Source organism: Argiope bruennichi, chromosome 5, assembly GCF_947563725.1.
Source record: "Argiope bruennichi chromosome 5, qqArgBrue1.1, whole genome shotgun sequence".
Classification (NCBI taxonomy): Eukaryota; Metazoa; Arthropoda; class Arachnida; order Araneae; family Araneidae; genus Argiope; species Argiope bruennichi.
In genome coordinates this window covers 77,440,630-77,468,497 of record NC_079155.1, presented here as the reverse complement: position 1 = coordinate 77,468,497, position 27,868 = coordinate 77,440,630, and the positions used below count along the sequence as shown (strand labels likewise).

Below are 27,868 nucleotides of genomic sequence, written 5' to 3'. Positions count from 1 at the left end.
AACAGTTGTGGAGGGAATTTTGTGAAAAAATTAAAATAAATCGGGCGTATATGGCAAATTTTTGGTGTTCTCTCTCAAAAATAGAAAAATGAATAAAAGGGGTTATCACAAGTTGATTACTCTGACTTACCTTGAGGCACACGAATAATTCTGAATGACCGGAGCGCCGCAACAGCATTGGCGGGAACAGAGGTTGAGTCCTAAGGGCCATCACCGGCCACGGTACAACCGGTCCCGCGGAAGTTGCATCCTGTCATTGGTAAGGTGTAGCCGTCTCCACACCATTTCTATACCCATTCTAGGTGGCAAGAACCAACCACCATACCAGAAGTTTCTCATACTCATTTCTGAGGTGTGGGCGCATAAAGTAACTTAAGTTATATAATAATTAACTTTAAATGAGATAATTTATAAAAATAGCATTTTAATAAAATAGTGATATCGTAACTGTTTTTGAACTATCTTGTGTGCTTGAGAATTGATTTGAAATTTTTCATAGCGCATTAAAATCAAAATTTTAAAAAATATTAATGCTTTTATTAACAAAGCAGTTCATCTGCAGCTTTTATCGCCCTGTATTATGATAATAATGTATGGAGAGTTCGTGTTTATAGTTCTTATAATGAAATTAATATAAACATAATGATGGAATTTGGAATATATGCACTTTGATGGATTTGCATAGATATACACACATAGTGAAAATACATAAGAAGAGATTGTTAGTGAAAAAGTAGAACTGCAAATTCTGGAGTAAATAACAATTCCAATTGTGTATAATCGATATGTATTGATATTTATCGAAGATTTTGGAACTGAAGAAAAATCGATTTAATTGGATGTTGATGTCGAAAACACTGCTCAAACACCGGTGGCTACAGTAAGCCGTACAAAATTCTGGCGATTTTGAAAAATCGGGGAACGAACGAATAACAATACCGTGTGAATTATTGTAGTATCAAAAGAAAATGACGTACCAACTGTCATATCGAAAGATGTACATAATTTTAGAAATCCAAATTGATCTTTAAAGACTGCAGAAAAGAAAATGAAAAACCTTCAGTTGCTTCATTTAATTCAATCTTTCAGTTGCTTCTTTTAATCAAATCTTTCAATTACTTGATTTAATCCATTCCTTCAGTTGCTTCATTCCATCTTTTTCCAATCATTAAACTCCTGTTTGATGACTGACTGAGAAGTACTGAAATCGAGATTCACAAATGTGTTAAAGATGGACAATTCTAAATGATATTTTCTTACCGCCTTGTTGAGAATTTGAAGAATACATTGTGAGTATGCGAAGATTAGTGATAGCTTGCAAATGTCTACGTTGTTTTTTGATCGAAAAGGCGTCTAATAGACATTGACTTATTGCCAGTCTCTTGTCTTATCAAAATGCAATATCTGTTCTCTTATTTTGACATATTTTGATAGGTCTGACAAGTTTTCAATATATCTGTATAAATAAAACTTTGAAATATGCGTCTTCCTATTGTGGTGAATAGCTTATAAGCCAGTAAACAACTCTTCTACACGAACGATCGTTTTGGAATAATTGTTAAGTTACTGGACTGCGAACCACAAGGTCCCAGGTTCTATCCTTCGCTCATTCACTATCGCTAAACTATTTTAACACTTTTTTAAACGATGAACTGTGGAGATCTTAATCGATCAGTTTAAACTTGAAAGAAGCATAATTTCTATCATTTTATAATCATTAATATATTACAAAAAGAACAACTTTTACAATAAAAGCTGCACGCATAGCAAGATTCATTTCAGCAAAAAGTTAATTCAAATTAGAAAGTTAAGATTTATTTCAAATTTCAGCAAATTGCTGCTAAATCTGAAATATCATTTACCGTTCCCAGGAGAAAAACAAGCTTTAAAAGGAAATTCAAAATAAAACAATTATGATCAGCGTGATAGATACCATCCGAGGAAAATTTATTTAAAATATGTCATCATCGAAGCTTTGGAAGAAACCAATAAATTTTTTTGGTTTTAAATCATTTTTTCCAGCTGTTATTTCGAGCACTTTCATTTACTGAAACTCTTATTTAATTATTTTAATACTTATAAAGAGCATTCTTATAATTCTGTAATACAGTGAACTATAGTGAAGAAGTAGATTCTTCTTTTATCTCTTGACGAATTCAATACTTCTGAGAGTAATTTTAAGTTCTGTCATATGTAAGTAAATAATTCATGGAATAAATATGCAAATAATTCAGGGAATCTTTTTGTTTCATTATTTATACAATTATTCGTTTTGTTGAATGTTGAAAAGCAAATGAGATTTGAGACGTCCATTGCGTCTCAAGATAAGTAATAAGTTGATAACAAGATCATTGTATAAAGTCTTGTTTCTCGTTATAAATTTATCAGTTTTTATAATATTTATATATATATTTTATGATAGAAACTTATAATTTTTAAAGCGCTCAAACGCACTCCTTTTTTAGATTTATATTTTCTAGTTACAATCTTCTGACAACTTTTTATCTTCGTTTTATCTGATTAAGTCAAACCTAAATGACAAATTTCTATACAAAACATTACATGTTATTCGTTAATATCTCAATTATCCTATAGAGAAAGATGTATCAAAATTCCTAAATTAATGTAACTTTGAATAGTTATTGTTTCAATAACTGTAAATATGAACGTGTGTGTGTCTGGATGTATTGGAGCTCTACAAGCCAAGCCGCTTGATGTATAGATGTCAAGCTTGGTATATAATATATATATTGTTACGAATCTGTAATGCTGCTTCCCAGCATAGTTGGTTCCATCATCAGAAAAACTGTTTTACAGTCATCTGTATTGGACGGAGTCCGGGTGTCGCGTCGGAGGTCCCAGGGCTTGGCGATAAACTTGGCGACCATTTGGCTACTTGGCGACGAATTTGGCATCTTTGGCGCCAAAATAGATTATACCCGAAACATCGAGAATTTTCCCGATCCGTCCATTAGGAACCGAGATACGCCTCGAACGTTCCTGATTGATTGAGAGGCTTCTAGCCCCGTCTCTTGAGACCTATAAAAGGAGGCAGCCTGCAGCTGCCAGTAGTGGTAGTCGGAATTGACGGTGAAGAACGAGTCTTCCAGAGATTAGCAGAGCAGAGACGGAGTCAAGCTAGTGTTGAACTAAGCTGTGCGCTACTGTCTGCAGTAGAGTCTTGTTGTGTGCACGTCTCGGCTGAAGATAATTGTCTTCTCTATGCTGTATATAGTTGCCGTCTTTGTGCTGTCCTGTGTGTCTTCGTGTAAATAAACGTCGTTGTTTTTTTTTCTACTGCGGCCTGCTGATTGAGCGTCCTCCACACCATATAACTTCCACTATCCAAACGAACCCGGAAACTTCGTAACAATATATACATAGTGACCATAAAAAAATCTATCCCAATATGTGAATTCCTATTAATTTAGTCAAAGGAATCGATTAATAGTTTAATTAATTAGAAAAGATTAATCTCATATTCATCTAATTTATGAAAATAATTGCTTTTTTAATAAGCTACAATGTCATGGGCAATAGCATCTTAGTGTTATAGAACCTTATAGGAAAATTCATGTACAAAAAAAAAAAAAAAAACGAATTTAAGAAAGAAAATTAAAATAACATGACTTTAATGACCAATAGTTTGACATAATCATGGACTCGTTATATTTGAACAGTTTATCTGAAATCAAATATAATCCATTCTCAGCTAACCAACTGGTCAACTGAGATTACTAGTTTATCATATTCGTTACCCTCGGTCCACGTTGTCTATTATATATTAAACAATGAAAGAAGAGTCAATCTACAGGATTTGATGGCACGTAAAGAAAATGTTTACGTGCTGGCAACCTTAGCAATTACTGGAAACTAATACTATCTCGAAAAATTAGTAATACTGGGAAATTAGAACAATCTTAATTAGTAATATTAACTTCAACAGCTGAATTTAATTTTCAATGCTCATAAAAAAAATTTTTAACAAATATACATATACATTTTAAAAACAATGCCATTTTTTCCAAAACTTCAAACAATATCATCATTGATATTCCTAGCCATAAGCCTAATTCATTTCCTATGTAGCTAAGCAGTTCAGACACAGCAATTTTAGGTCGCTGCTCATAAACCAGTCTTTCTAAACTCGAATAAAACACATTCAATCTCAGATGTCCGGGCTTGAAAAGTTTCTTCATAAGATCATTAAGTATTTTTTCACCAGGTTGTTCGAAAGGAAATATATTTGTGAGACTCGATTTCTTCCACGTCGGTACTCCTTCAGGCACCAAATAGGATTTCGAGATCTCTTTGTTATAAAACACAGAAGTACATGGTAAAGGACAGTTACAAGGTGATCCATTGCGTGCCATATCATCTAGGACATAATCCAAACAGCAGGCGTCCTCCTCGTTTGTAACATTGCAGGATTTCAAATCTGTCATCACTCCCAAAGATATATCTATGCAACCGCATCTTGCGAAATTATGTTGTTGGATACATGTTCTGATACAACTGTTTTTGCTATGTACGGAATTCTGATTTTGATTATTGTAATCTATGCATCGGTCTTTATAGGGAGCAGGCAATCTTCGAACAACACTTTGTTTCAGAGATACGAAAAACTCATATCCGGGCATAATAACGAATCCCTCCTCTTCTGCATTTGGAATCTCTGATGGATCATGGATAATAACTTTGGCGCCTATAGTATGAGTTGTATCTAAATACCATTCAGGAGATAACCTTAATTTTAGAAACAAGCTATTTTCGGGACCTATTTCTGTGACGTGCAAAGTCTCCACTCCTTGGAGCTTTTTGTTAAAAGTTATGCAGTTGCCGAATTGGAAACTATCAAAATAATCTAATCGATCTCCAGAACAAAATCGGCCTTTGAAAGTGCATTCGTTTACGAATTCGGTAGGGTCTATTCCTAAATGAAATCTCGTTTCTTTGTCCATTTCATAATATTTCATTAAGGATTTTAATATAACATCATGCTTGTTATCTCGAAACTTGGTACCATTTCCATCCCTTTTGCAAAACCGCAGTTTTCTTAACTCGGAAAATATAAGGGGTGATCCTGTTACGTTACCTAACTTTACAGGTACCCTATCTATTTTCTTTCGGTTTAAATTGCAAATACTTACAGCAGGAAACTCTAATCTTGAATTTTGATCAACATACAAACTTATAACAATTGGATATTGCCAGTACAATTCACAGTACATTTTTATTTTGTAAATACTTCCAAAAATGCTGGTAACAAGAATCAGGAACCATATTTTTTTGCTCAAAAATAACGAAGACTGACTAATCTGGGATGCAGCATAAATAGAAGAATCACTGAAGACACCTGAAATTTTGCGATTAACCTTTTTGTTGAAACTGGAATTTCGAAATGGATATTTATTGAAGAATCGCAGATTCCTTTTGACACGGTGTTTAAGTGAATCACTTCTGAAATGGTTCGATTTCAGAAAATTTGCAGCGCAAATCTGAACTGATGACACTGATGTCATATTCAGCACCTCTCACTTTTATTCAGAATCAAATGAGTGCCAAACTCTTAAATATTTAATTTGTCAAGTTTCAATTTTCTTTTCCATATTTTGTAAATTCTATTTTTTTAAATAATAAGAACTGAAACCAGAGATATCTGTTTACTCATGTCTAGTTTCAGAAGAATACATTTTGTATATTTTCATAAAATGTCCATATAATCAGGTATATATATATATATATAATTTGTCAAAAACTTTGCAGCAGAATATAAAAACCGAAAATGGCTAAATTTCAAAACACAAAACTGATCTTATAACACTGATGCCATATTAAGTTTCTCTCGTCCACTTTTAGAAAACATTTTCTTACATTCTTTAATGAACATTCTTTAATTACATTTACTTTTCTTTCATTCTTAAATATGACAAAATGAAGTTTTTTCTTCGCATTTTATCCTTTTTTATCTATAACAAATATGAAGCCAGATATATATTTTCGCTGATGTCTTGTTTCAGATCTTTGTATATCTTTTGTACGTATCACAAAAACCATCAAAATGGGTATTGCACCATCCAAAAGGATATTTACGTCAATAGATGTTTTGCAGTAGAACGAAAATTATCTAAATAAGTACTTATTATCTAAATAATGAATTTAAAAGTACTCTTGCATTTAAATGCTTAATCTACGAAATATTTTTTTCCTACCTTGAATACGACGGAATGAACAGTATATGGCAATAACACAATTTTCCTCATATTGCGTCATTTGTTTTTAATAAATAACAATCTGGTACAAATTGGAAATATTAGTGTACTATGGAGAAAGTAATTGTTTATCTAATTTAACATTCCATTACATTCAAAACAAAACAAAAAATTCCGCCAAAAATGACATTGAACATTTCTGGAGTATAGCAATTTTCATTCTAAAATTCTCATAAATGTGTAATTGAGTAATCCTCTTTTTTTTCATTCAGAATTCACTTTTTCATCTTGGCAACAGATAGGTTTATGATTGAGCACATTATTATAATACTTTTGATTTCAACCTAGCTTTTAGTTATCACTTATAAATATTTTAAAGAAATTAGGATTTTAGGTATTTCTTATTGATAGATTTATTACCGTTTGTCACATTAAATTTTACTATTCATACTTGAAGAAAAGCACCATCATATAACCTCTATCACTTTTAAAAAATAACTTTGGCAATTACAGTAAGAGAACGCTATTATAGTTGTCAAGGATAGTTATTAAATTGGTTGAGATTTCTAAATAATTTTTATTTTTTACATATCCATTTTGGTCAAATGTTTCATGAAAATGCTGAATCAGTCATATCATTATAGCTTTTTAAAAAAAGCAATTTATTTTGAAACTATGGAAGGAAGTAAATAATTGTACGTTTATTATCAATTATTAAAGCGAGTTCACAAATTGTATAGACTAACTCTATGGCAAAGGATACCGACGTGCTCTGATTGGTCGATTTCTTTCGCACAGACTTTCTATGCTGTAGCTGCTGCAACCCTGTTGCATTGCTTAGTTTCTACGTACTTTTTTGCCTGCCATTTTTCAAAATGGAGAAATTAAATCTTCCAGAGGAATACAATTATAAAATAATTGAGATTGATGAGAATAGATGAAAATGAGATTTTTCGTATTTCAGATCTTGTAAATAAAGAATTAGCACAGGTAGCAATTTTTCTGTGAACTATTATTAAAATAAGACTTGAAAATTAAGCTTTTATTTTACGGGAAATGATCGGTCAATTTTTTAAATTAAATTTTCACGTTAAAAGCATTACCATAAAATATTTATATGCAAATATACTATATTTATTAAGATATTTAGATGACATTAAATGGCATAGAAATCATTATAATTCTTATTGAATATTCATGCAAAATAAAATAACACAAGGAGATATTTATTTATTAATTTCGTATTCAAATTATTACCATAAGATGCCTATCAGAAAATGTGCTATATTTGTTATGATATTTAGATTCATATAGTTATTAACAATCTAATTATTAATCTTGATATTTGTTATTAACTTAATATTAAGATTTATAAATATATAAATATTTTATACATTTCTTTTGAATACTTTTTTCTTGCATTTCTGTAACACATATTTTAGGAATGTATTCAAGAATATCAACAAAGATCGGAAACAGTTTGGCACAGTTTTGCAAGGTTTGAGCCAAATAAGCGATAACTACACTATTATGAGTGCAAAACATTGTCAAAAAGATGCCAAGGCTTAAACCAATCAGAGCACATTGGTTTCCTTTACCATAGACTTAGTCTGTACAATTTGCGAACTCGCATTATTAAATACTGCATCAAGACAAGGATTTTCATGGTGATACTGGCTTTTTCAACAGCCGTAAATGAAAGAGGCTCTTCATGTGTGATTTAAATAAAATATCAAAATAAAAATAATTTACAACAAACGTTTATAACAAAATAGACCACTTTTTACATTTTTATTACAAAATTCTCGGCCTTTTTGTATTTCTATAAAACATGAAACATTATTGATTTTTATCATAATCTGATGAAAATCTGCTTAATGATTATCATCATTTCATTCATTAATTTTTCAAAATTCTTTTTATTTTTTTAGGAAAATTTGCTTAACTAATAAAAGCTGATGCCAGCAATACATTGAAAAGTCACAATAAAAACTGAATTATAACGACTTTAAAAAAAAAATAGAAACAAGCAATAGCAACAAACAAAAAAATTAGAAACAACAACATTAGAAGAAATGAATTTGGAAGAATGAAATAGACTTAGTCAAAATTAATGCCGTAATAATTATTAAAAATAACTTTTTTTGATACTCAAATATAAGGGGAAATAGAATCAATAGCTAAATAAATTATTTTATAAATAATATTAATTTCCATACATTTTACTTATTTATATAATAAATATAAAAAGAGGAAGCATTATAATAATCAAAAAATACAAATTCGATATTTTGATGAACCTTCCTCAGAGCGAAAAACTAATTTTTAAAAAATTATATATATCTGTTTCTTTATGAACACGGTAATTCAAATATGCCTAAAGGCAGACAGACATGAAACATAGATTTAGATTTATATAGACATGAGTTTTAGATTTCTATTAATTTTGAATGAAATCTATTCTCAGAAAGTCTGTTTATCTGACTATCCAAATACACTTGAAAACATTAACTAGAAAGACCGAACTATTAGATAGATAAAAATTGGTAAGCAGATTTATCATCTTTACTGCAGATTTACACAAATTTTTGGACTAATTTTGTTAAAATGTTGACAATCGGTTTATCTATACTTTCATATGAAGGTAAACGTTTTTTAAAAGGGAAAATTTCGAAACATAAAATTTGGTACATAGTTTAAACAACTAAACTGTAAATTTTTGCAAAATTTTGATCAAAATCCACCTAAAACATCAGTATGTAGATCTGCACATTTGCATGAATCTAAACTTTGCATCTCAAAAAATGCAAGGATTGGGATAAATGAAATTTGGTATATGATCTTGTTACTAAATTGTAGTTTGAGTCAACTTTTGGTTCAGTTGGTCAGGGGAAAAAAAGCGTCTAAATAACATACCCCGTTTTTTTCCCCACTGTACTACAAACCATAAAATTCTTGTGTGCTAGACTGAAAATAAAAATCTGAGTACTTGCCGGTATTCACGGCCTTGCAAGTGATCTACAATTTTATGAGAAATGGGGATGAAGGGTAGATAATACGTTTTAAAGAGATAATGCGAAAAACTAGTTGGAAGGCCGTTAAAGCGGTTTCCTGTTTTAAAGCAGAGTTCAGGCTTTGATATAGTAACAGGATTGTCAAGAAGAAAATATACTATTAATTTCTCTGAACAAATATATCTACAGGTGTACTGTGATATTTTAAAATATGAACACAATTATTGGCAATTTTTAAGAAACTCTGTTCTATGAAGCTCTCTTAGTTATAATTTACACCATATATGGACCATATCAAACCATACTTAATATGGAAACCTTTCAGATTTTTCTTCATTTGCTAAAAAATATGGATGAAGTAATTATAAAAAATATTCATTCAAATTTTCCTACAGTAAAAGGATTGCTATAATTTAAATATTTACGTCTGATTAATTGTCCTCTATTTTCTTATTGATTTTTAAATTCTCGGCTGCCACAAAATTAAAATTCTATTTTTAACATCTCCGAAACAGGGCTTTAGTTCAGTCTCTAATTCAGTTAAAAGCAGCTGTTAAACAAATTTGCATTTCGTTACTGCACATGCTTAGCAGAAACAAATTGGACTCAAAAATAATGCAGCCACCTTTTCCCGAAATTTATCTTGCTCGCAAAGAGACAAAGAAAATTTTAAAACGCTTTCGTTCTACTTAGGAAAACAGAAAATGTGCAGAATTCATCAAAATTCCGAGTTATAATTTTTAAAAATGTAACACTACGTTCTCTTTCGTATACAAGAAAGAAAAGACATACAATGTTTTGAAAAATCCGTTTAAATCAGAAATGCTCAAGAATGGGTTTTGGGAAAAGTTAGAACTATACTTATTGATTTGTAATCATATTGTTCTTAGATACAGTCACGGAGATAGAATCTGTGTTAGTTTAGGTCAATCTGTATTCACCAGGTGCACCAAACATTCCATCCCTGTGATTGCATCTTGTTCAATGTTTTTAGATTTTCGACTCTAGGTTCCATTTATCACTAAATGTTGAATGCAGAAAGAATATTATTCGATTCAGCATGCTCTATCGACTTTTGGCGTTTAAGTCATAAATTCTAGGACATATATACAAAAAAAAAAAAAAAAAAAAAGATTAGCGAAAGAATAAATAAAATAAATGAAAATAGTTTGTGGCGCAAGAAACATTTAATACATCAAGAATGAATGATGACCTTAATCCTTTATCAATTCGAACTGTTTCCTGTATCAGTTTATCAGTTTAATAGATAACCACTAAAAAATTAGTAATCTTACTAAAATAAAACATGTATTTGTCCAGAGAAGCTTATAAACAATATAAGCATCTATCAATTTCTTAATGTGAGAGTATCTATTTATTTAACATACTTGGCAAAACCAAAGAAATTGTCTCCAAGTCCTAACCTTATTGATTTCAGCGGTTTTTATTTCATATTAGTCGTCATTGGTGACCAGCTGGTACACCGAGGATACTGATTATATTGAATTTCAGTTAAATTGTTTAGATGTTACTTCATATCCATGATTTCATCAAATTATCATTGAAGTAGAATTATTTTAATTATCTTATGTGTGTTCTATTCATTGTGTAGATGAACCTTCCAAATGAAGACTACTCCCATGATATCATAGCGCTATTGAAAACGTAAATGTGCCATTCATTTATCTTCTAAACTTTATGATGTTGTAATCAACTTTTTTTATTTGTCTTGTAGACTACACAGATATTAAACTAATTCCTTTTTCCTAGCTTTCAATAGTTAAGGAGAAAAAAAAATGCGATTAAATATTTATTGAAAAATGAAAATGTTTTAAATTTTAAAGTAAAAATGTAATCTAGGGCTGGAAATTAGCTAAAAATAATATATTTAAAAAAATACCAAAATTTATGAAAAGTTAAATCGTTTATTATTGTGGTTTCATAAAAAAAGATTTTTTAAAAAGAATGTGCATTTAAATGCAATAGTGAGAAATTAATTTTTTCACAATAACATTTTCAAAAGTTATCACCGAAAAACGCCAAAATTCAACTTAATGTTTAATTAATTAAAATTCCAATTGCAATTTCACACACAAAAGAAAATTCGCTTCGAGGTGTATATTGCTCCAAGGCCATATACCGACCAAAGTTAGTAGCGGTAGATTTAAACAACCAAGTTTGAATAGAGTCAACACACGCATATAAATGTTCATCTTTATTATTAGTAGCGATAAGAACTCATGAATCCTGAATACATCAGTCGATTAAACTTATAACTATAGTGTCCGAAATTGCAAAATATTGAGCTTCATGAAAAATATAACAGGAATCATAAAAATTACCTTTTTAAAATAAAATCCTAATAAGAGGGACGAGATTCTTTATAACTTTATTATGAGATAGATAAAAATAATAAACAAGTTTCAAGAACAGTTATTTAATTATTTTCTAAGTTCCCCATTTCACTAGATAAAAACAAACACGAACACGAATAATACACGACACTCATCTAGAATACAATCTAATAATGATTCCCAAGAAAGATCATGGGAAATATACCTTGATGTTAATAAAGTAATGCTATTTGTTGTATCAAAAGGGAAGATAGTAGAGTTATTTAACTGTTACACTATTCAAAATGTTTAAATATTAAAAATATGTATTTTTTTTTTAAGTAATAAGGCTTAGATCGAGATACAGATTTTCTCACGGCGCTCAATTTACGAAACATATCTTTAACACAATTTCTGTAAAAACAGCTACCAAAGCATGTCACAATCGAAAACAAATGTTTCTATAAAGGAAAAAAAATCCAGAATAATTTTAAAATATTCCCATTTAAATTCAAAATTTATGGAACATTCCAACTTATTAGAATTGCAACGAAATTATTGTTCAAAGTAATTAGATTAGCTTTCGCTGTGTTCAATAACCGTTACAAATAATAGATGAATTTGGATTGGTTCGCGATAGTCTTGTACAACAAAATGAACAATTACTTATTTATATTTATACATTATTACATTCAACAAAAATTCTAATTTATAAAAAATGACAGATAAATCATGTTGAAATGGATCACAAAATATTACAATTTTCATTTTGATTTTTACTTTCTATTATATGAATTATAGAGAAAACACTCAAAAAATTTGAACTCGAGAGTTGGATAAATCCTTACGTTCTAGTTGATGTATATTAAATCATCTATTGAGCCAGAGGACTTTTGTATACCACTGATAACTAATTTCCTCTTTAAATTATTAATGTTTGTTATATTAGCACTGAAAATTTTGCTCACGAATCCAGAAGTGTAAGAAAGTTACTGTCTAAATCACTGACCTAAGCTTAGTTTGACACTTAGTTCTTTTTATTGATCACTAGTTTAAGATCAATACGAACATAGTCTAAAGGCATTTTAAAATAAATGAAAACTTTTAAAATGTAGTGATAAAATAGAATAGTAGAACGTGTAAAAAAGAATTGAAAAAATATTGTAATTTCTAATTAATTGAATATTTAATCAATTTGTGAACTTTGAAAAGACGACACAGTATTCCTTTTTATGTTTTTATACAAGTGTGCTAAATTTGATTGCATTCAATCTAATTTCTTAGTAGATGTGAAACATATATATATTTCCTGATCCATTCCATTTTTTATTTAATTATTTTTAACACACACTTTAAAAAATTGATGATTTCGTTTTTCCCACACCAGGAACAAAGCGATAAAAATCCTTAAAGTTACAATATTTTTTAAAGATACCTATTATTCCCTATCTTACGTGTCAAAGAAATCAATCAGAATTTCATAGTAAAATCATGAAGGGAAAAATGTCTGGCACTTCGTTATTGTATCGCGATGTGAACCAACGTCTGTTTATCTTCGTCTCTCCTCTGTACGAATCATGGCTCCCGTGGTGAAGTAAATCGAAATGAAATAATTTTTTTTTCTTTTTGGCCACGCACCTGCAAAATTATATATATATAATGAATTTCGAACCCTGTCGACTAAATAATATGTAATATTATTTTTGGTTTAAGTAGAATGCAGGTCCAAAGCAGTGAAGAGACTTGGTATTTTTAATTTCGTTTTAATATCCATTTCAAGAAAGCATAATTATTAACAAGAAGACGCAGTGCGGCACAAAACACAGAAGGCAAAAAGGGCCGAATAAATGATCACTAGTCTTATATAACATAGGATTTCTGGCCAGGCGCCAATTCAATACACGTGTGACCTTTGACACCTTTTGAACGGTACAGAAGATATCACTTTCATTTGATACGTAGTACTGATGGAGCATTATTTTTACAAAGAGATTAATTAGACCGAAAGTGGAATTGGATCAAGAAATAAGAGAATATTTTAGAATGAAGTTACGATAGGCTATAAATTAAGATAAAGTTTTGGAAATTAATTTGGATTGAATTAAGAGTTTAAAATATTATTACATACATACATACATACATACATACATACATATATATATATATATATATATATATATATATATATATATATATATATATATATATATAATGAATTTTATTTATATTAAAATAGATCTACGAAAGAAATAAGAGAAAAAATTATCAAACAGTTTTAAAAATAGTATGAAAAAATCATTAGAGTAAAAGTAAAGTACATAAAAACTTCATCAAGAAATATTTAATGAATAATAATAGATTACACAGAATTTGCTTCCGAAGAAGAATACTAAAATTCAGTTCTATACCTCTATTCCACGGAGCTTTAATTGAGACCATTTAAAAATCATTATAAAAGAACACAGTTGTTATAATGATCTAGTTGCAGGAAAGTGGAAAATTTTCTAACTGACCAATTTTATCCAAGAGTTTTGTATAAAAATTTAAAAGGTGTAATGTTTCCTCTTTTTCCCTCCCATGGTAATTGGCATTCCGGCCAGATTTAATGTAACCCGTTTCCCCACACATCATTAAGTGTCTACGGACCGCAATATGGTGATCCTCTTCACAATAGAGTAATTGTGCCTGGTCATTTGTTGTATCCAGATAAAGGACCGCAGATGTGTGTTTCGTCGTTTCAAACAGATCCAACATATCTTCAAGGAACAAGAACGTCAAACATCTAGATGTTAAACTTTTTTCCATTATGAAGGGACTCTGCAAATCTTCGAGAAACGATCAATCACCAGCAATCGTTGTCATTAAGTGTTGAAGTCAGGTGAACTTTTACCGGCGTTAGCTGTGAATTGAATATAATTAACACGCATTTGGGAAGGGTCAGCTACAAAGATGGGTCATGAACAGACATTCCCACAATCGACTAGATAACTAGATACCATTGAGGGAACCTTGCTGAGCAGCTATATTGGGTGATAAGGAACTCAAGTACAGAAATGAGAATATCAGAGATGGAGATTTGAAGGAAATAAAATGCGGGATTTTTGTTTTAAGAAGAGAGAAGAGCAGTGAGGGCCGTCGAAGGAGGAGTCGGAGAGACGTGGGTGTTCGAAGTTGTTCCAGATTTTGTGAGAAGTTCCATGTGATTCGGGTTTAAAACCGGAATTTTTGAGCTGTAGATCGCACATACACACATAAAAAAATTGTCACAGAATTTATTTTAAAATATCTATACTCTTCCGTATTTGTGAGCAAAAAAACCGTAAAAAAGAATCTTGATTAAAAAAATTCCAACAAAATTTAAATAATTATCTTTATTTAAAATTTATACATTAATTATCAACTAATTAATTATTAAATTATCAATCGTTAGATATCAATAAATCCTTTTTTTTTTCTTTTTAATTTTCATCATAGGAGTCACATCGAAATGTTTCTGGTACGTCAAATATTTTTTATTTAAAAAATAGTTGCAAAAATTTAAGAAACTTTATTCTTAACAATTTTGAAATTATTTTCTATAAATTGCCAGAGACAGATTACAATTTTATAATTAATACTTTCAAAATTATTTATTTACTTCTAAAAATAAAAAACTTAAAACAAATATGAAAAAATTTAGAAACAATAAAAAAAAATGCACTTTTCCAAGCCCAATGAATTAAAAAAAAAGTTCTGATATGAAGGGAAAATCTACAAAATAACATAAATAAATAACAGTAATCGTTTGAAAAATGATCACTCCCTGGATATTTTCATGGAAGGAATACATATATATAACATATATGTTAATGTATATAGAAATTATAAACAGACATGATCCAATAATTGCTAGAATGCATAGAGATATACTATATTATTTTATATAAGGAATATATGAAAATGCCTTTTTCTTTTTTGTTTATTCCGTTTCAAAATAAAATCGACTTTTTATTCACTTATATCAATTTGAAATTTTTTTTGATTCCTTAACTGTTTTCTATAATTGTTGTTTCATTAGAAGACAACTTCCTGTTGAGGAAAGTACTGCCTAAATGATTCAACAAAATTCTTGATATGCTTCTGGATAATGTGTAATTTTTATGTCGATGATGTCGAGTGTTTGACTTATTTCATTTCAGTTTGTAAGTTTGAAAGGCAATGTTGCGATCGATGCCCGTATGAACACGCTAACACGACGATTAAGAGATTATAAAATCCAGGAAATTGTTAGAAATATCTTCACAAATGAATGTATTTCAAACGAGCAATTTACTATACCCCAATGCGACTTCTGCAACAAGTTAAACGCATTAAAACTAACAACAACTTTTCTGGGATTTGAAAAAATGCTGCAAACGATAGCCCTACCCATAATCCCAATTGATTTCCCAAATAGCAAAAGAGCTCAACTTCTTGCCACTTGGGTTTCTGTTCATAAAAGAATTCCTGTAAGTTAGAGTAGAAAATGTTCATCCGGAGATTTTCTCCCATAAATTTTAAATCTCTGCTATGAATATAAGTTTTATTTTCCTTCATGAGCACTATTTTTTGAAGAATGTGCGCCTTTGATATCATCTCATTGTAAAACCCGGATGTGCACGGTAGAGGACATTTGCAATCTAATCCAACTCGAGACATATTTGTAAGAACATCGTACAAGCACTTCATTTCTGTCTTGTTCATCACATCACAAGGTTTCAAATCATTCATTGCAGTTAATGGGAGATCAATACAGCCACATTTAGCAAAAGTTTGCCCTTGAATACAGTCTCGAATACAAAGACGTTTGCTAGTCTTAGCTGGATTGACCTTATTTTTGTAATCATAGCACTGATCTTTGTATGGAGCTGGTAATCTGCGAATGACAGAGTGCTTCAAAGAAATTACCGTTTCATATCCTGGACTTAGAATGAAGCCTTCTTTTTCAAGATTTGGCGTTTCACTGGGGTCGTGAACGACAACTTTGGCTCCTATTGTATGAGCAAACGATAAATAGTAATCTATTTCTAATTTTAAATCCAAAATCAAACCAGTTCCAACTCCAGTCTTTGTTGTTTGCAAAGGTTTTGAAGATGGAATTCCTTTATTAAATGTCATGCAGTTCCCAACACGAAAGTTGGTGTAATTATACATATTCATTTCAGAACAAAATCTACCATTAAAAATACATTTTTGTACGAAATCGGCTGGATGATCTCCTTTTCTAAATCGTTCCAATTCAGACATTTTGTAATATACATTTAAAAATTTTACTGCTGAATCTTGCTCAAGCTTTTCTGATTTCTTAGACTTCTGGACTGCTCTCCGTTCGGAAAGAACTAGAGAAGAAGAACTATTATATCCTCTAATCAGGATAGGTCTGCCTTCTGATCCTTCTATCATATCATTCAATTCTTTCATTCTGTTGAGATAACAAACAGTTACAGCAGGGAATTCCAAATTTTGCTTATGATCTACTTGAATATTTATAATTACAGGATATTCTAAATATAAATAAAAGAATTTTATTATTTTTTGAAAGCTTCCAACGAAGCAAAAAATAAGAATCAAAATCCACAGACGTTTGATTAAACTGAAATAATGCCCCATTATAGAAAAACAAAATATACAACAAAGTTTTTCTAGTATTAATAAATAGCAAAGTTTCAGCCCTTATAGCATCGAATATAGTATTGAGTATCGAATTCTTTGTAGCTTTTTATTAATAAATGCATTTCTTGTCTTATGCATTTAAATGCTAAAATTTTATGTTGTAAATTTAATATATGACTTTCACTGAGAAAAACAGCAATTTTATCGCAATTTATATATTAATATACGATAAAATTGGCCAAATAATATATATATTTTATAATAAGCATAAAGGCTTATTTCTCCATCAAAAATTAGTACATTGTCTATTATGTTGATGATTGAACGTAATTAGATGCATAAAACATTATACACAAAAATGCTATCATTATATGTTCTTTTCACTGTCGTATTTTTCAAAGAAGTAAAAGCACACCAACAACGAAAAATAAAGTTAACAGAAAAAAAATCCCGTTATTTTGAAATTGCTATGGTAATTAGTTGCCAAGCACTCATATGTCTAAAATTCTACAAAGAAATCTGGAAATTAACAATGATCTTAATTTCATCGTTTCAATTTACGAACCAAAATCTTTTATTGATATTACAAATGATATCGTGACTGTTTTTTAATTCCATGCCAGCTAATCTTTTTTATTAAAACTGTTTTTCATTAAAAAAAAAAAAAAAACGCTCTGATTATGCTCAAACACGTAATTTTCATTTATTAGAATGGATTAAAAATGCTAATTTTTATTAAATTTTATATGTCTGCTCATAGTATTTTATATATCAATGGGTGCCCAAATAAAAAAAATTTAAAACCCGACTTCATTTAGTTAAGAAATATTAAATTTAAAAGCGATCTTAATCTAAATTTGAATTTAATCAAATCGAATTGTCATAAAAAAAACGTGGAAAGAATATACAACAACAATTTTATTGGCTTATGTTATTGAGCCGGCTATCCAAAACAGACATCTAAATTTGTTCACGAATATGTTTTTGGGTAAAAGTTTTAACACCAGTTTTTTTGTATTTGAATAAAAATCTATGAAACTGGAAGAAAAAGTTGAAATTAGAAAATTTTAGATATTATAAATATATATGAAATATTATCATAAATTTCTTAGATCAGGAACAAATTTGAAACAAATAAAAACTTGGAAAAATACCTTTTCGTTAAAAAAAATTGAGTGAAATTCCTCTTAAATATGTATTATATAGAAAGGAATAACTAGCAAATGCTCACATCGACAAATGCATTACTTTTTGCAAAATTAGACTTTGAGGGTGGGGGAGAGAGACAGGATAGACGAAAAAAATGCCTGCAAAAGGTACTTTTTATCAATCAAAATTCGGGAATTTAAAAAAGAAATCCTATTCTAAAAATGTTGCTCTACAATTTAAGATAGTAGTATAGTAGTCAATTTTCCAAAAATAATAATAATTTGGAGGAGTGTAAAAAAAAATGTCTTATTTAATGGAGATGGTGGACCCTATTAGGCACTCTTGCGAATTATTCACTTAGTGTTATGAAATATTTTACACATATATATTAAAATATAAGTACATCAAGTAATATCTTTAAAAATACTCTTTAAAATTAAAGATGTTATTTTTTTTTTTAAATTCCTAATTTCTAAAAATGTCAAAATATTCTAGATGACTTAATTTTTTCTGGTTATTCTTTTCTCACTATCTTATATAAATTTATTTGGAACAAAACTGCGTAATTAAATTTTGGTGAAAGAAAAAAAAAAAAAGCCAAACCACAATCAGAAAATAACTTTTGATGTACAGCATACTTATTTTTCTTAACTCACATAAATATTATTTATAGCCTTATCAAACATGCAGACTGCTTAAAGTAGATAATTTTCTACAATAGATGTCTTTCTCAAAGTTTTTACCCCGTCTCTTTTCTAACGCAAAAATAAAAAAAAAATCGTAAGGGCCATTTCAGTAAGAAAAAATTTGTCACAACAGCTGGAAAATAATACACGTATTGAAGAAACGTAATTAATAGTGAATTTCAATTAAAAGTGAACATTTAACAAAAGAAGTTAAATAAATGTGGGTGTTTTTTAATACTTTTATTTTGCCTACTCAGTATATTTTATGAACTCTATCAAATAGTTAAGAACATTTAGATCGGATTAGATAAGATTTAGAGTGGAATAGAGAAGGAAAATCTATCAAAATTTCTGAGATAGCAACACAGTGTTTAAGGAACATCATACAAGATATGTAACAAATCACAGTCATCGATATGAATTTAAATATTCACAGGAAAGGCGGTATAAAATGACATTATTTAAATCCTTTATAATAACGTAATGGAATAATTTACAAACAACGCAAAAGTGACAATGTATTATAGTGATAAAAAGTATCGCGATAAAAGTAGTGTTGTCATAAAATATAGCAATTTGTTGGTTAATATTAAGGACATCTCCTTCAAAGTAATCTCCCTCAACAGCAATCACTTTTGCTAACATTTTTACCTATCATCAAAAGTTGTCTTAAAGTTATGAAAGTCCTTCAAAGTAACCAAGGAGAGTTTTCTTTTATTGTTTTAAAAAATTCAAAATGGAAACCCGTGAAAAAACAGTTTTCAACCTAGAAGTAAGATGTCATGTGGTGTAATATCACATGGACATGATACAATGCAGCTGTATTTGAATTTTTTGTCACAAATTCATGAATAATGGCATAGTGAAAAATCGTACTGTAATGGTACAAAATCCGTGAATTACCTCAACTAAATTCAGGGTAAATTACTTTCACGCTAACACTTATATAAAATTTTATTGGTAATCTGACCAATTGGTAAAAATTCCTAATGCCCAATACTGAAACAATAAAAGAGAAATGCAATATAACCTTGAATTTTGAGCCACTTAGATATGGTCTTTTTGGCCTTACTTCATTTTTCAAACCTCAGCTCACAATTCTTCAGCATTAGCAGAAACTGCAATTTAATGTACAGTGGCTCAAACAGTTGAGAGTACATCTTACTTTTACTTGATAAAACCGACTTTCAATTTAAATAACACATTACCAAGAAAAGCAAACATGTTTTTATTTTTACACATAATAAATGGTTGGTTTTAAAGTAAAGATAAAGCACAATCAACAAAAAACTTCTAATTTGAAAAGTTTATATATCATCATATAATTTTTTTCATCATCAATATGAATAATTCACAAACAACAAGATTATATAATATACAGTCAAATTTCAATTCCTTTAAAAAATTACGTATTGAAATGAGTTATCTCATGCCTTTTCAAATGGTGTCTTAACAAAAACTTTGCTCCACAAATTGGACAAGAGTACTTTTTCTCCCCTGTATGTCTTAGGCTATGATTTTTCATATTGGTCGATACATTAGTAGTATATGGACAATAAGGGCATTTGAAACGGCGATTATGACTAGGAGAATATACCATTGAAATCGGACCAGGAATCCTGAATCCTGTAAAAAGGAAAATATATATACAAATAAGATCGCAAGAAAATAATATTAAAAATTTCCAATCAAAGTGAGAAATTAGCAATAATGAATTCATATTATTGCAATTGCAGTAAAAGATTATCAGTCAAATAATATTTGGGATCTAAATAAAATATAAAATAATTCAATCGATTTTATTTTATTCCAAAACACAGAACCTCTATTTTTCAATCTTTTCCAATTCTAGGAATTTCTTTTAATAAAGTAATTTTTCTGGTCTTAAAAAATTCCAATATTAATCTTTCAATTAAAAAAAATATTCTTATTCAAAACATCTTTTTAATTTTCCAACATGGAACTATTTTTAATTATTAGATGCATATGAAATATTTTTGCCACAAAACTAATTTATATGCAGTTTAAAATATAATTCAATTCTATAGTAGTATAAAAAAATTCAAATTCATTTATAATGTAAATAGCAAAATTGCATGAAAAATTGATATATGTATCTTGACGTGATAGAGTTAAATTTTTTCTATGTATTAGTTTAAAGGAGGAAAAATAAATTAAAAATTTGTTTCATCATAACATTTGTTATTTCTTTATCCAAAATAAAATGTTTAGTTGATACTTTATAAAAAAAGTGTAAACAAAATTGTTTCTAAAAAAATATAATTTTAAATTCCATGAAACAATGTTTCCAATTCAAAATATTTTTCAATTTATTTTTAATTATTCTATTGACATATCTATTAAAAATAAAAGAAAAACAAACTTTACTTTGGTGTTTCTGAAATTAATTCTTGATTTGTTAGCCAACTCATATTTGATAGAAAGTTTTATTATTTTTTCAATACTAAAAATCTATGTTTATATATTTAAAATTTTGCATAAGTACTTAATATGTCACATAATAAATTTAAATAAATATAGATATATTTGATATGAATAACCCTATAGTTCCAAAATTAAATACATATTTTAAAAAATTAGATTTTCAATGCAAAATTAAAAAGATGTGAAAACTTACATTTTATTGTAAAACCTTAATTTTAATAAATATTGAAAAAATAACTATGAACTTCCTCATTAATTTGAAAATGAAGAATAAAATACTTAGCACAACAAGTCAAAAAATTGATGAAAAATATTCTAATTTCTTTTTTAATTTAATGTGAATAATCAATTATTCCATTATACAACATAATGACAAACATTCAATTTACTATTAGCAATGCTTATTTATTTGCTCACGTAATCTGAAATCTTGCAAAATTAATTCAGCATTTAAAAAGAAGAAAGAAAGAAAAGGAACATAAAGAGCAAAATTCAACATATAAATTAGCACTGATAGGATAAGATTAATGCATAATCATAGATATATCAAATAAAGAAAAAAGATAACATCACTTTATAAAATTAAAATTTCAATACTAGTTATCCAAACTTTAAAAATTTACAGAAGTAGTAGAAAAAAAAGCAAAATTAAGTGACTGAACTAGATATTTTCAACAGATTCATATGTTAAGTATACAGAATAAATTTCATTTGAAATCTTCCCTGATTTTGTTAATTAGAAAAAATTAAACACAATAATAAAAATACGGTATTGCCTTTTAGATGGTAATAAAAAATTAAAAAGCATATTAATAAATATAAATCAATAATGCAGTTGAGAACTGAAATTAGCTTTTAAACTTTAAAATGTTTTTTCACATAATGATTTTTCAAATGATGTTTTAATGTAAACTTCATTCCACAGACAAGACAGTTATAGTTCTTTTCACCAGTATGTGTTAGAGTATGACGTTTTAAATTTGTCACAAAATTTGTAGCATAAGGGCAGAATGTACACTTGAAACGATGAGAAGTAACAGTTGAAAATGAAGAATATGGGAGCAAACCTTTTGGTAGAGTAAGTGACATTCCACCTTAAAAATAATAAAATGTTGAGAAGAAATATTATTATATGCTTATCTTTAATATTTTAATTAGAAAAAAACAATATTTACATATATAAATAAAAATAAATTCAAAAATGTCCAATTCTTAATTTTAACAACATGAGCCAAGGTTTTCAATTAATAACTCCATCTATACATCAGTCCCAATTCTTCCTTAAAATCCATTATTCTTAATAAAAAATAAAAATAATTTGATCTTGAAAAAGTTAATTGAAATAAAGAGAAAGCCACTGAAAAGCATTTAGGTTTTAATAAAATATTTCAAATCAACATGTTTTTTATTATTATTATTTTTTTTGCTCACAGATATTAAGCAATCCTACTTCAACCATCCTCCCCCCCTTCGTGCAGCTTAAGATTTCATGTATGAAATTTCCTTACAAGGTAGAAACCCATAATTTCAGAAGTCCTGAGATTTTGAAAAAAATTTCCATTTATTGATGGAGTTCTTAACATTCTTAATTAAATATAAGAATTCTGAATGGCAAAATATGTTTATACCATTCAAAAATTTAAATATCTCTACTTACATTAAAAGAGAATGAATCTCTATGAATGCATTAACTATTTACAAAACAAGATTGTTAGATTTAAAGCTCCAAAAAAAAGACACAAATATATTTTGGATAATAGGAATGCCCACCACAGAGTAAATTTTTTGAAGTTTAAATGAGAATTTTTATCAATTAAAAATTAACAAAACATTTTTTTTGTAACACTATCCGAAAATATTATAGCACAAAAATAATTTTTACTGCACTTTAAATTTTATTATTTTTATATTGTCTAAATTTAAATATTACACAATTTTTTTCTTTGAAATTTCTCTATGTTTAAAATATTATTTTTAACAACACACTTCATTGTTGCAATAAGATTGAACCATTTGTCAAATATTTAATTACATAATTTTCTTCTAAGCTTAAGTAAGTTATAATTAAGTAAACTATGATTTATAAATCATAGTTTACTTGAATATAATTAGAAAGAATTAGAGGTTCATTTACAAAATAAACAAAGAAAAGGGGGGGACTACAATAAAGGACTTTAATATCTATTAAAATCAGATGCTTAGAAATAATTTATTAATGGAATGATGATGCTTAAGAGATTTAAAGAAATTAAACACAACTAATATTACAGGTGAAACAGATGGTTGTCGAAGGTATTTAGTTAACAATAAATGAGAATATGATGCTGAAATTGAATGGCTAACTAAGTAATTAATGTTAATTTAAAATTAATAAACTTTTCTTGCAATTTTTATTATTATTATTATTTGTTTCAATTCTTTACCATTGATTCATGTTCTAAAATTTTACCTATAAACAATGGATTATTACATCCAGAAATAAAACAATGGATTATTACATCCAGAAATAAACAAAATGAAAAACTACTATACTGAAAAGGAATAAAACCATCTTTTGAAATCAGGAAAAATTACATTTAAATAGCATTAAAAATGAATTACATATCTTTCAAAGAAATGTATTTCACTTCAAGAAAAATGTTAGCTTGAAATCCATCAATTCATGAAAAATAATGAACTATAATGTAAAAAATAACTAATATTTCATTCGCTTACCCAGACAATAAGCTCCATACAAAAAACTGGCACACAAAATTCAAATTAATTAAGAAAAAACTAAATTAAACAAAAGAACATGAAATTTTAGTATACATTTTACTAAAGAAAGCAAGTCATTTTTGGAACAAACTTCTTAAAAAAAAAAGTAAAATGATCAATAACTTAGATAAACAATAATTCCAAAATGTATCTATCAATTATACTTTCTAAATGTTTATTGAACAGATAAGTATCTGTTTCAATAAATAAAAATTATTTGATATCTCTTCCTTAACAGTGGTTTACAAAAATAGTTTGAATGCAATTATAATTAGAAGTTATTTACTATTAATCAATATTGAAGTAATCCTCAATGCTGATAATTAAAGATCAAAGAAATTTCAACTCTAAAAATATATCTTTTAAAAAGGATAAATTATAATTTTTTAACAGATAATTGAAACTTCATAAAGAATGTTTTATCCATGCAATTTTTAGAAAATCTGAAATCAGGAGTTTTGGTACTGAATGAGAATGTAAAAAACCAGTTTGTCTACTTGAACACTTGCATTTAAGTAGTGGCCAGATAAGCAATTAAAAATTCCAGAATTATATCATAATAATTTTTGAGCTTGAAATTCTTTGATTTAATTTAATACACTTAAACAAATCTGAACAAATAAACACATAAAACTATGTAATAAATAAAACAGATAATGTATTTATTTTAATACTGTATTCACACATTCTCAAAGGCATTTAGTAGAAATATTGACTATCATCGAAGTATAAAATAATAATACAATTTGTATTCATTTTTCCTTTTAAAAAAATGAAAAAAGCTTTTTTATATTTATGTTTTGCAGCTTTCTTGTAAATAATCTTCTGCAACCATAATTACGTGTTTTCATTCAAAATAAATTATTTTGTTTTGTACATCAAATAACCATACAACTTAAGATATGCATTGCAATAATGAAATAAATATTAATAATGAATTTTCAACCTTTGTCGCATCACAGCAGAGTTATGAAATAAGATTAAATAGATTTCAAAAAGCATCACTTTCAGAACTACTTTAAAAAGAAATACCATGTTTTTTTAGATAATGTTTTTTTAAATGATGTTTCAGCATAAATTTCATTCCACAAATATTGCATTTATGATTTCTCTCTCCTGTATGTTTAAGAATATGATTTTTCAAATTGGTTGAAATATCAGTGGAATAAGTGCAAGCATTGCAACTGAATCGTCGAATCCCATGGTTTATCAATGTTGGGCATGAAGAAAGTCTTCCAAATTTAGGATGAAAAATACCTAAAAAAGTAAAAAGAGATTGAAATGAAGTATAAACAGATATGCAAAACAGAATTCATTTTGAAATAGTTGCTTTCAACATAATGAAATCAGGCTCCTTATTTGAATAATTGGTACTGAATACTGAATGGAAACAAAATGAATGACAAATATGAAAAATGAAAAACATAACTCAAAAATAAAAGTTACAAATTTTTGTCTCCATAAATAACTCATAATGGAAACAAAAATATTTTTAAATAGAAATTCACTAAAGGGAATCAGTTATCAAAATCATGTTTAAACATAACCATGCAAAAGCACAGCAAAAGAGAAATACTTCACATTCGATTTTTAATCAGTAATCAACAAAAGAGTTATAAGATTGAAAAATTGCATTGTGTAATTTCTAGCATTAATACAAAAATAAAATTACAATATATATCAAACCATACATTTACTTCAGATATTTTACAACACTTCTGAAAGACAATAATGGTAATATGTCTATTAGAACATTTATTTTTAAATAAAGAACATTTATTACATATTGATTAATAGTTTTCTGATACAAAATATAGTGAGTAAAGGAAGATTTCATATAATGCAAAACATCAAAAGTCATTACAGCTTTATAAAGAGTACTTAACATATGACAAAAATTATGCTGTCATAAGAATACAGCCATGCAAAATTCATTTATTTGATAATAATCAGACAAATTAAAAAAATAATCAGAGAAATTAATTACTTAATTATAATAAAACATATAATTAATGAAAACTGAAATTTAAAAAAAAAGTCTAATGTTAATAAGATAATGCAAGAGTAAAATCCATAGGTTATAAAGTTTTGTCTAATGACTACATGGGCATCTTTAAATTTATTCTTTATAACTTATCTGCATAATTTTTCATTTTTTATTATTGTTGTTGCTGTTTGTGAGTAATTAATTCGAGATATCTAATTTTATTTCATAGTTTTTCTTTTCTTTTTGAGTAGCAAATTTTCTAATAATCAATTAATTCTTTTCTACAGATTTTTACTAAGAATATCAAAAAGATGAATGAAGCTGATGGTTATCATTAATCCATTTGTGAGTTTAGGATCACTCTCATAAAATGAAAAAGAGTTCTAAAGGCATTTAATAATAGCTTCTATGAAAATTAGAGTTCTGAAAATTTATATGCATATAACTGTCCAAATTTTTTGATAAAACTATATGTAGCAACTCCAAAGCCCATGCAACCAAACAAGTATACCAATATAGCTATACACTTACTTTCCATATGCCATTTGAACTATTTATGTTCATTTTGAAAGTAAAGATCCCCAGAAAGTAACAATTTTAATTGTCTTTTTACAAATTATTAATAAATGTTTTATCTGTGTTCAGTTAATTTGATAATATTTTTGCCAGAGAAAATATTTTAATTATTTTTCACCTCAATTACAAATTCATGATTTAGAAACTAATTTTTGGATTTCATACAATAACTTTCAGTTTTCATTCAATATATCAATTATAAAAGATTTCAGGTAATCACATGATCAGACAGTTTTACATAGTAATTTTTGACTTTTTTACAAATTCTGTATCAAAATTCTCTTGAGTATACAAATGGTAATCAATGTTTTCAGAATTACCTTTATTGCAATAAAAATATTTTCTAATTAATCCTGTTTTCTTCTAATCCTCTAAAGACCATTATCATTTATAGAGAAGTATCAAAACTTTTATACCATCATAGAAGTTAAACTTATCACATGCACATTTATTTATTTGATTGTTGCATTTAATTCCATAGTCTCATTGTAAGTTTTTTATAAACAATTTTATAACATTCTTTCTATGAATTAAAAAAATTAAATTGTATTTTTTATGTTATCAAAATGTTTTTAAATAAGCAATTTATAAAGAAATCATATATGACGAAGAAACAACAGCATCGGTCAGAGAATCTTCTCTTTACCTTTCCTAAGGTCATGAGCAATTCAATATATATAAAAACCATAGATATACCATTCAATATATATATAAAAATTGTTTGGGATACAAAATAGTTTGCAGGAAAATAAACGAATAACCATTCTTATTACTATATTTTAAAAAGTATAAGTGTCATTACGAAATAAGTGACAAAAAATTCTCACAGGAGTTCAATTTTAACAATTCTGATAATTATTTGGAATAGAGTACAATAAATCAATTCATAACGGAAACGATTTATAAATAAATAAAATTAGTTATAAATAAAAAATAATAAATTTAAAAAATGTTGAACAAGCAATGAAACATGCGAAATAATAATTAATCCATATGTCAATCCATTTGAATTTGAATCAACTTTTTGTTTACATCTCACCGCGAAAGAATAAAATGAAAAGAAGTGAAGTGAACAGGA

At 27.8% G+C, this 27,868-nt stretch overlaps 2 protein-coding genes and 1 long non-coding RNA gene across 3 annotated transcripts; all 3 read right to left on the bottom strand.

Annotated features, from left to right (window-relative positions):
- Positions 1–210: 210 nt before the first annotated feature.
- Positions 211–5,231, bottom strand: LOC129968304 (amiloride-sensitive sodium channel subunit beta-like). The gene is made up of 2 exons (XM_056082159.1): positions 4,001–5,231; positions 211–371 (listed from the first exon to the last, which is right to left on the bottom strand). The coding sequence occupies exons 1-2, from the start codon at positions 5,229–5,231 to the stop codon at positions 211–213; spliced, it is 1,392 nt and encodes a 463-aa protein (XP_055938134.1).
- Positions 5,232–14,665: 9,434 nt separating this feature from the next.
- Positions 14,666–17,187, bottom strand: LOC129968303 (amiloride-sensitive sodium channel subunit alpha-like). Its single transcript, XM_056082158.1, has 3 exons — positions 17,160–17,187; positions 16,187–17,051; positions 14,666–14,789 (listed from the first exon to the last, which is right to left on the bottom strand). The coding sequence occupies exons 1-3, from the start codon at positions 17,185–17,187 to the stop codon at positions 14,666–14,668; spliced, it is 1,017 nt and encodes a 338-aa protein (XP_055938133.1).
- Positions 17,188–20,281: 3,094 nt separating this feature from the next.
- On the bottom strand, positions 20,282–27,582 carry LOC129968128 (uncharacterized). The gene is made up of 3 exons (XR_008784369.1): positions 27,111–27,582; positions 25,260–25,484; positions 20,282–20,651 (listed from the first exon to the last, which is right to left on the bottom strand). It is a non-coding gene; the product is annotated as an uncharacterized LOC129968128 (long non-coding RNA).
- Between the last annotated feature and the right edge of the window lie 286 nt (positions 27,583–27,868).

Bases quoted from the DNA above. Each gene is read 5' to 3' on its own strand.
- LOC129968304 (XM_056082159.1), bottom strand. From the start codon at position 5,231: ATGTACTGTGAATTGTACTGGCAATATCCAATTGTTATAAGTTTGTAT. The intron at 372-4,000 runs GTATATGTATAT...ATATAACTTAAG, and splicing joins AATGGCATTGTTTTTAAAAT to TTACTTTATGCGCCCACACC.
- LOC129968303 (XM_056082158.1), bottom strand. From the start codon at position 17,187: ATGGGGCATTATTTCAGTTTAATCAAAC. The intron at 17,052-17,159 runs GTCTGTGGATTT...ATATTCAAGTAG, and splicing joins TTATTTCAGTTTAATCAAAC to ATCATAAGCAAAATTTGGAA. The intron at 14,790-16,186 runs GTTTTACAATGA...TGCGATCTACAG, and splicing joins CCTCTACCGTGCACATCCGG to CTCAAAAATTCCGGTTTTAA.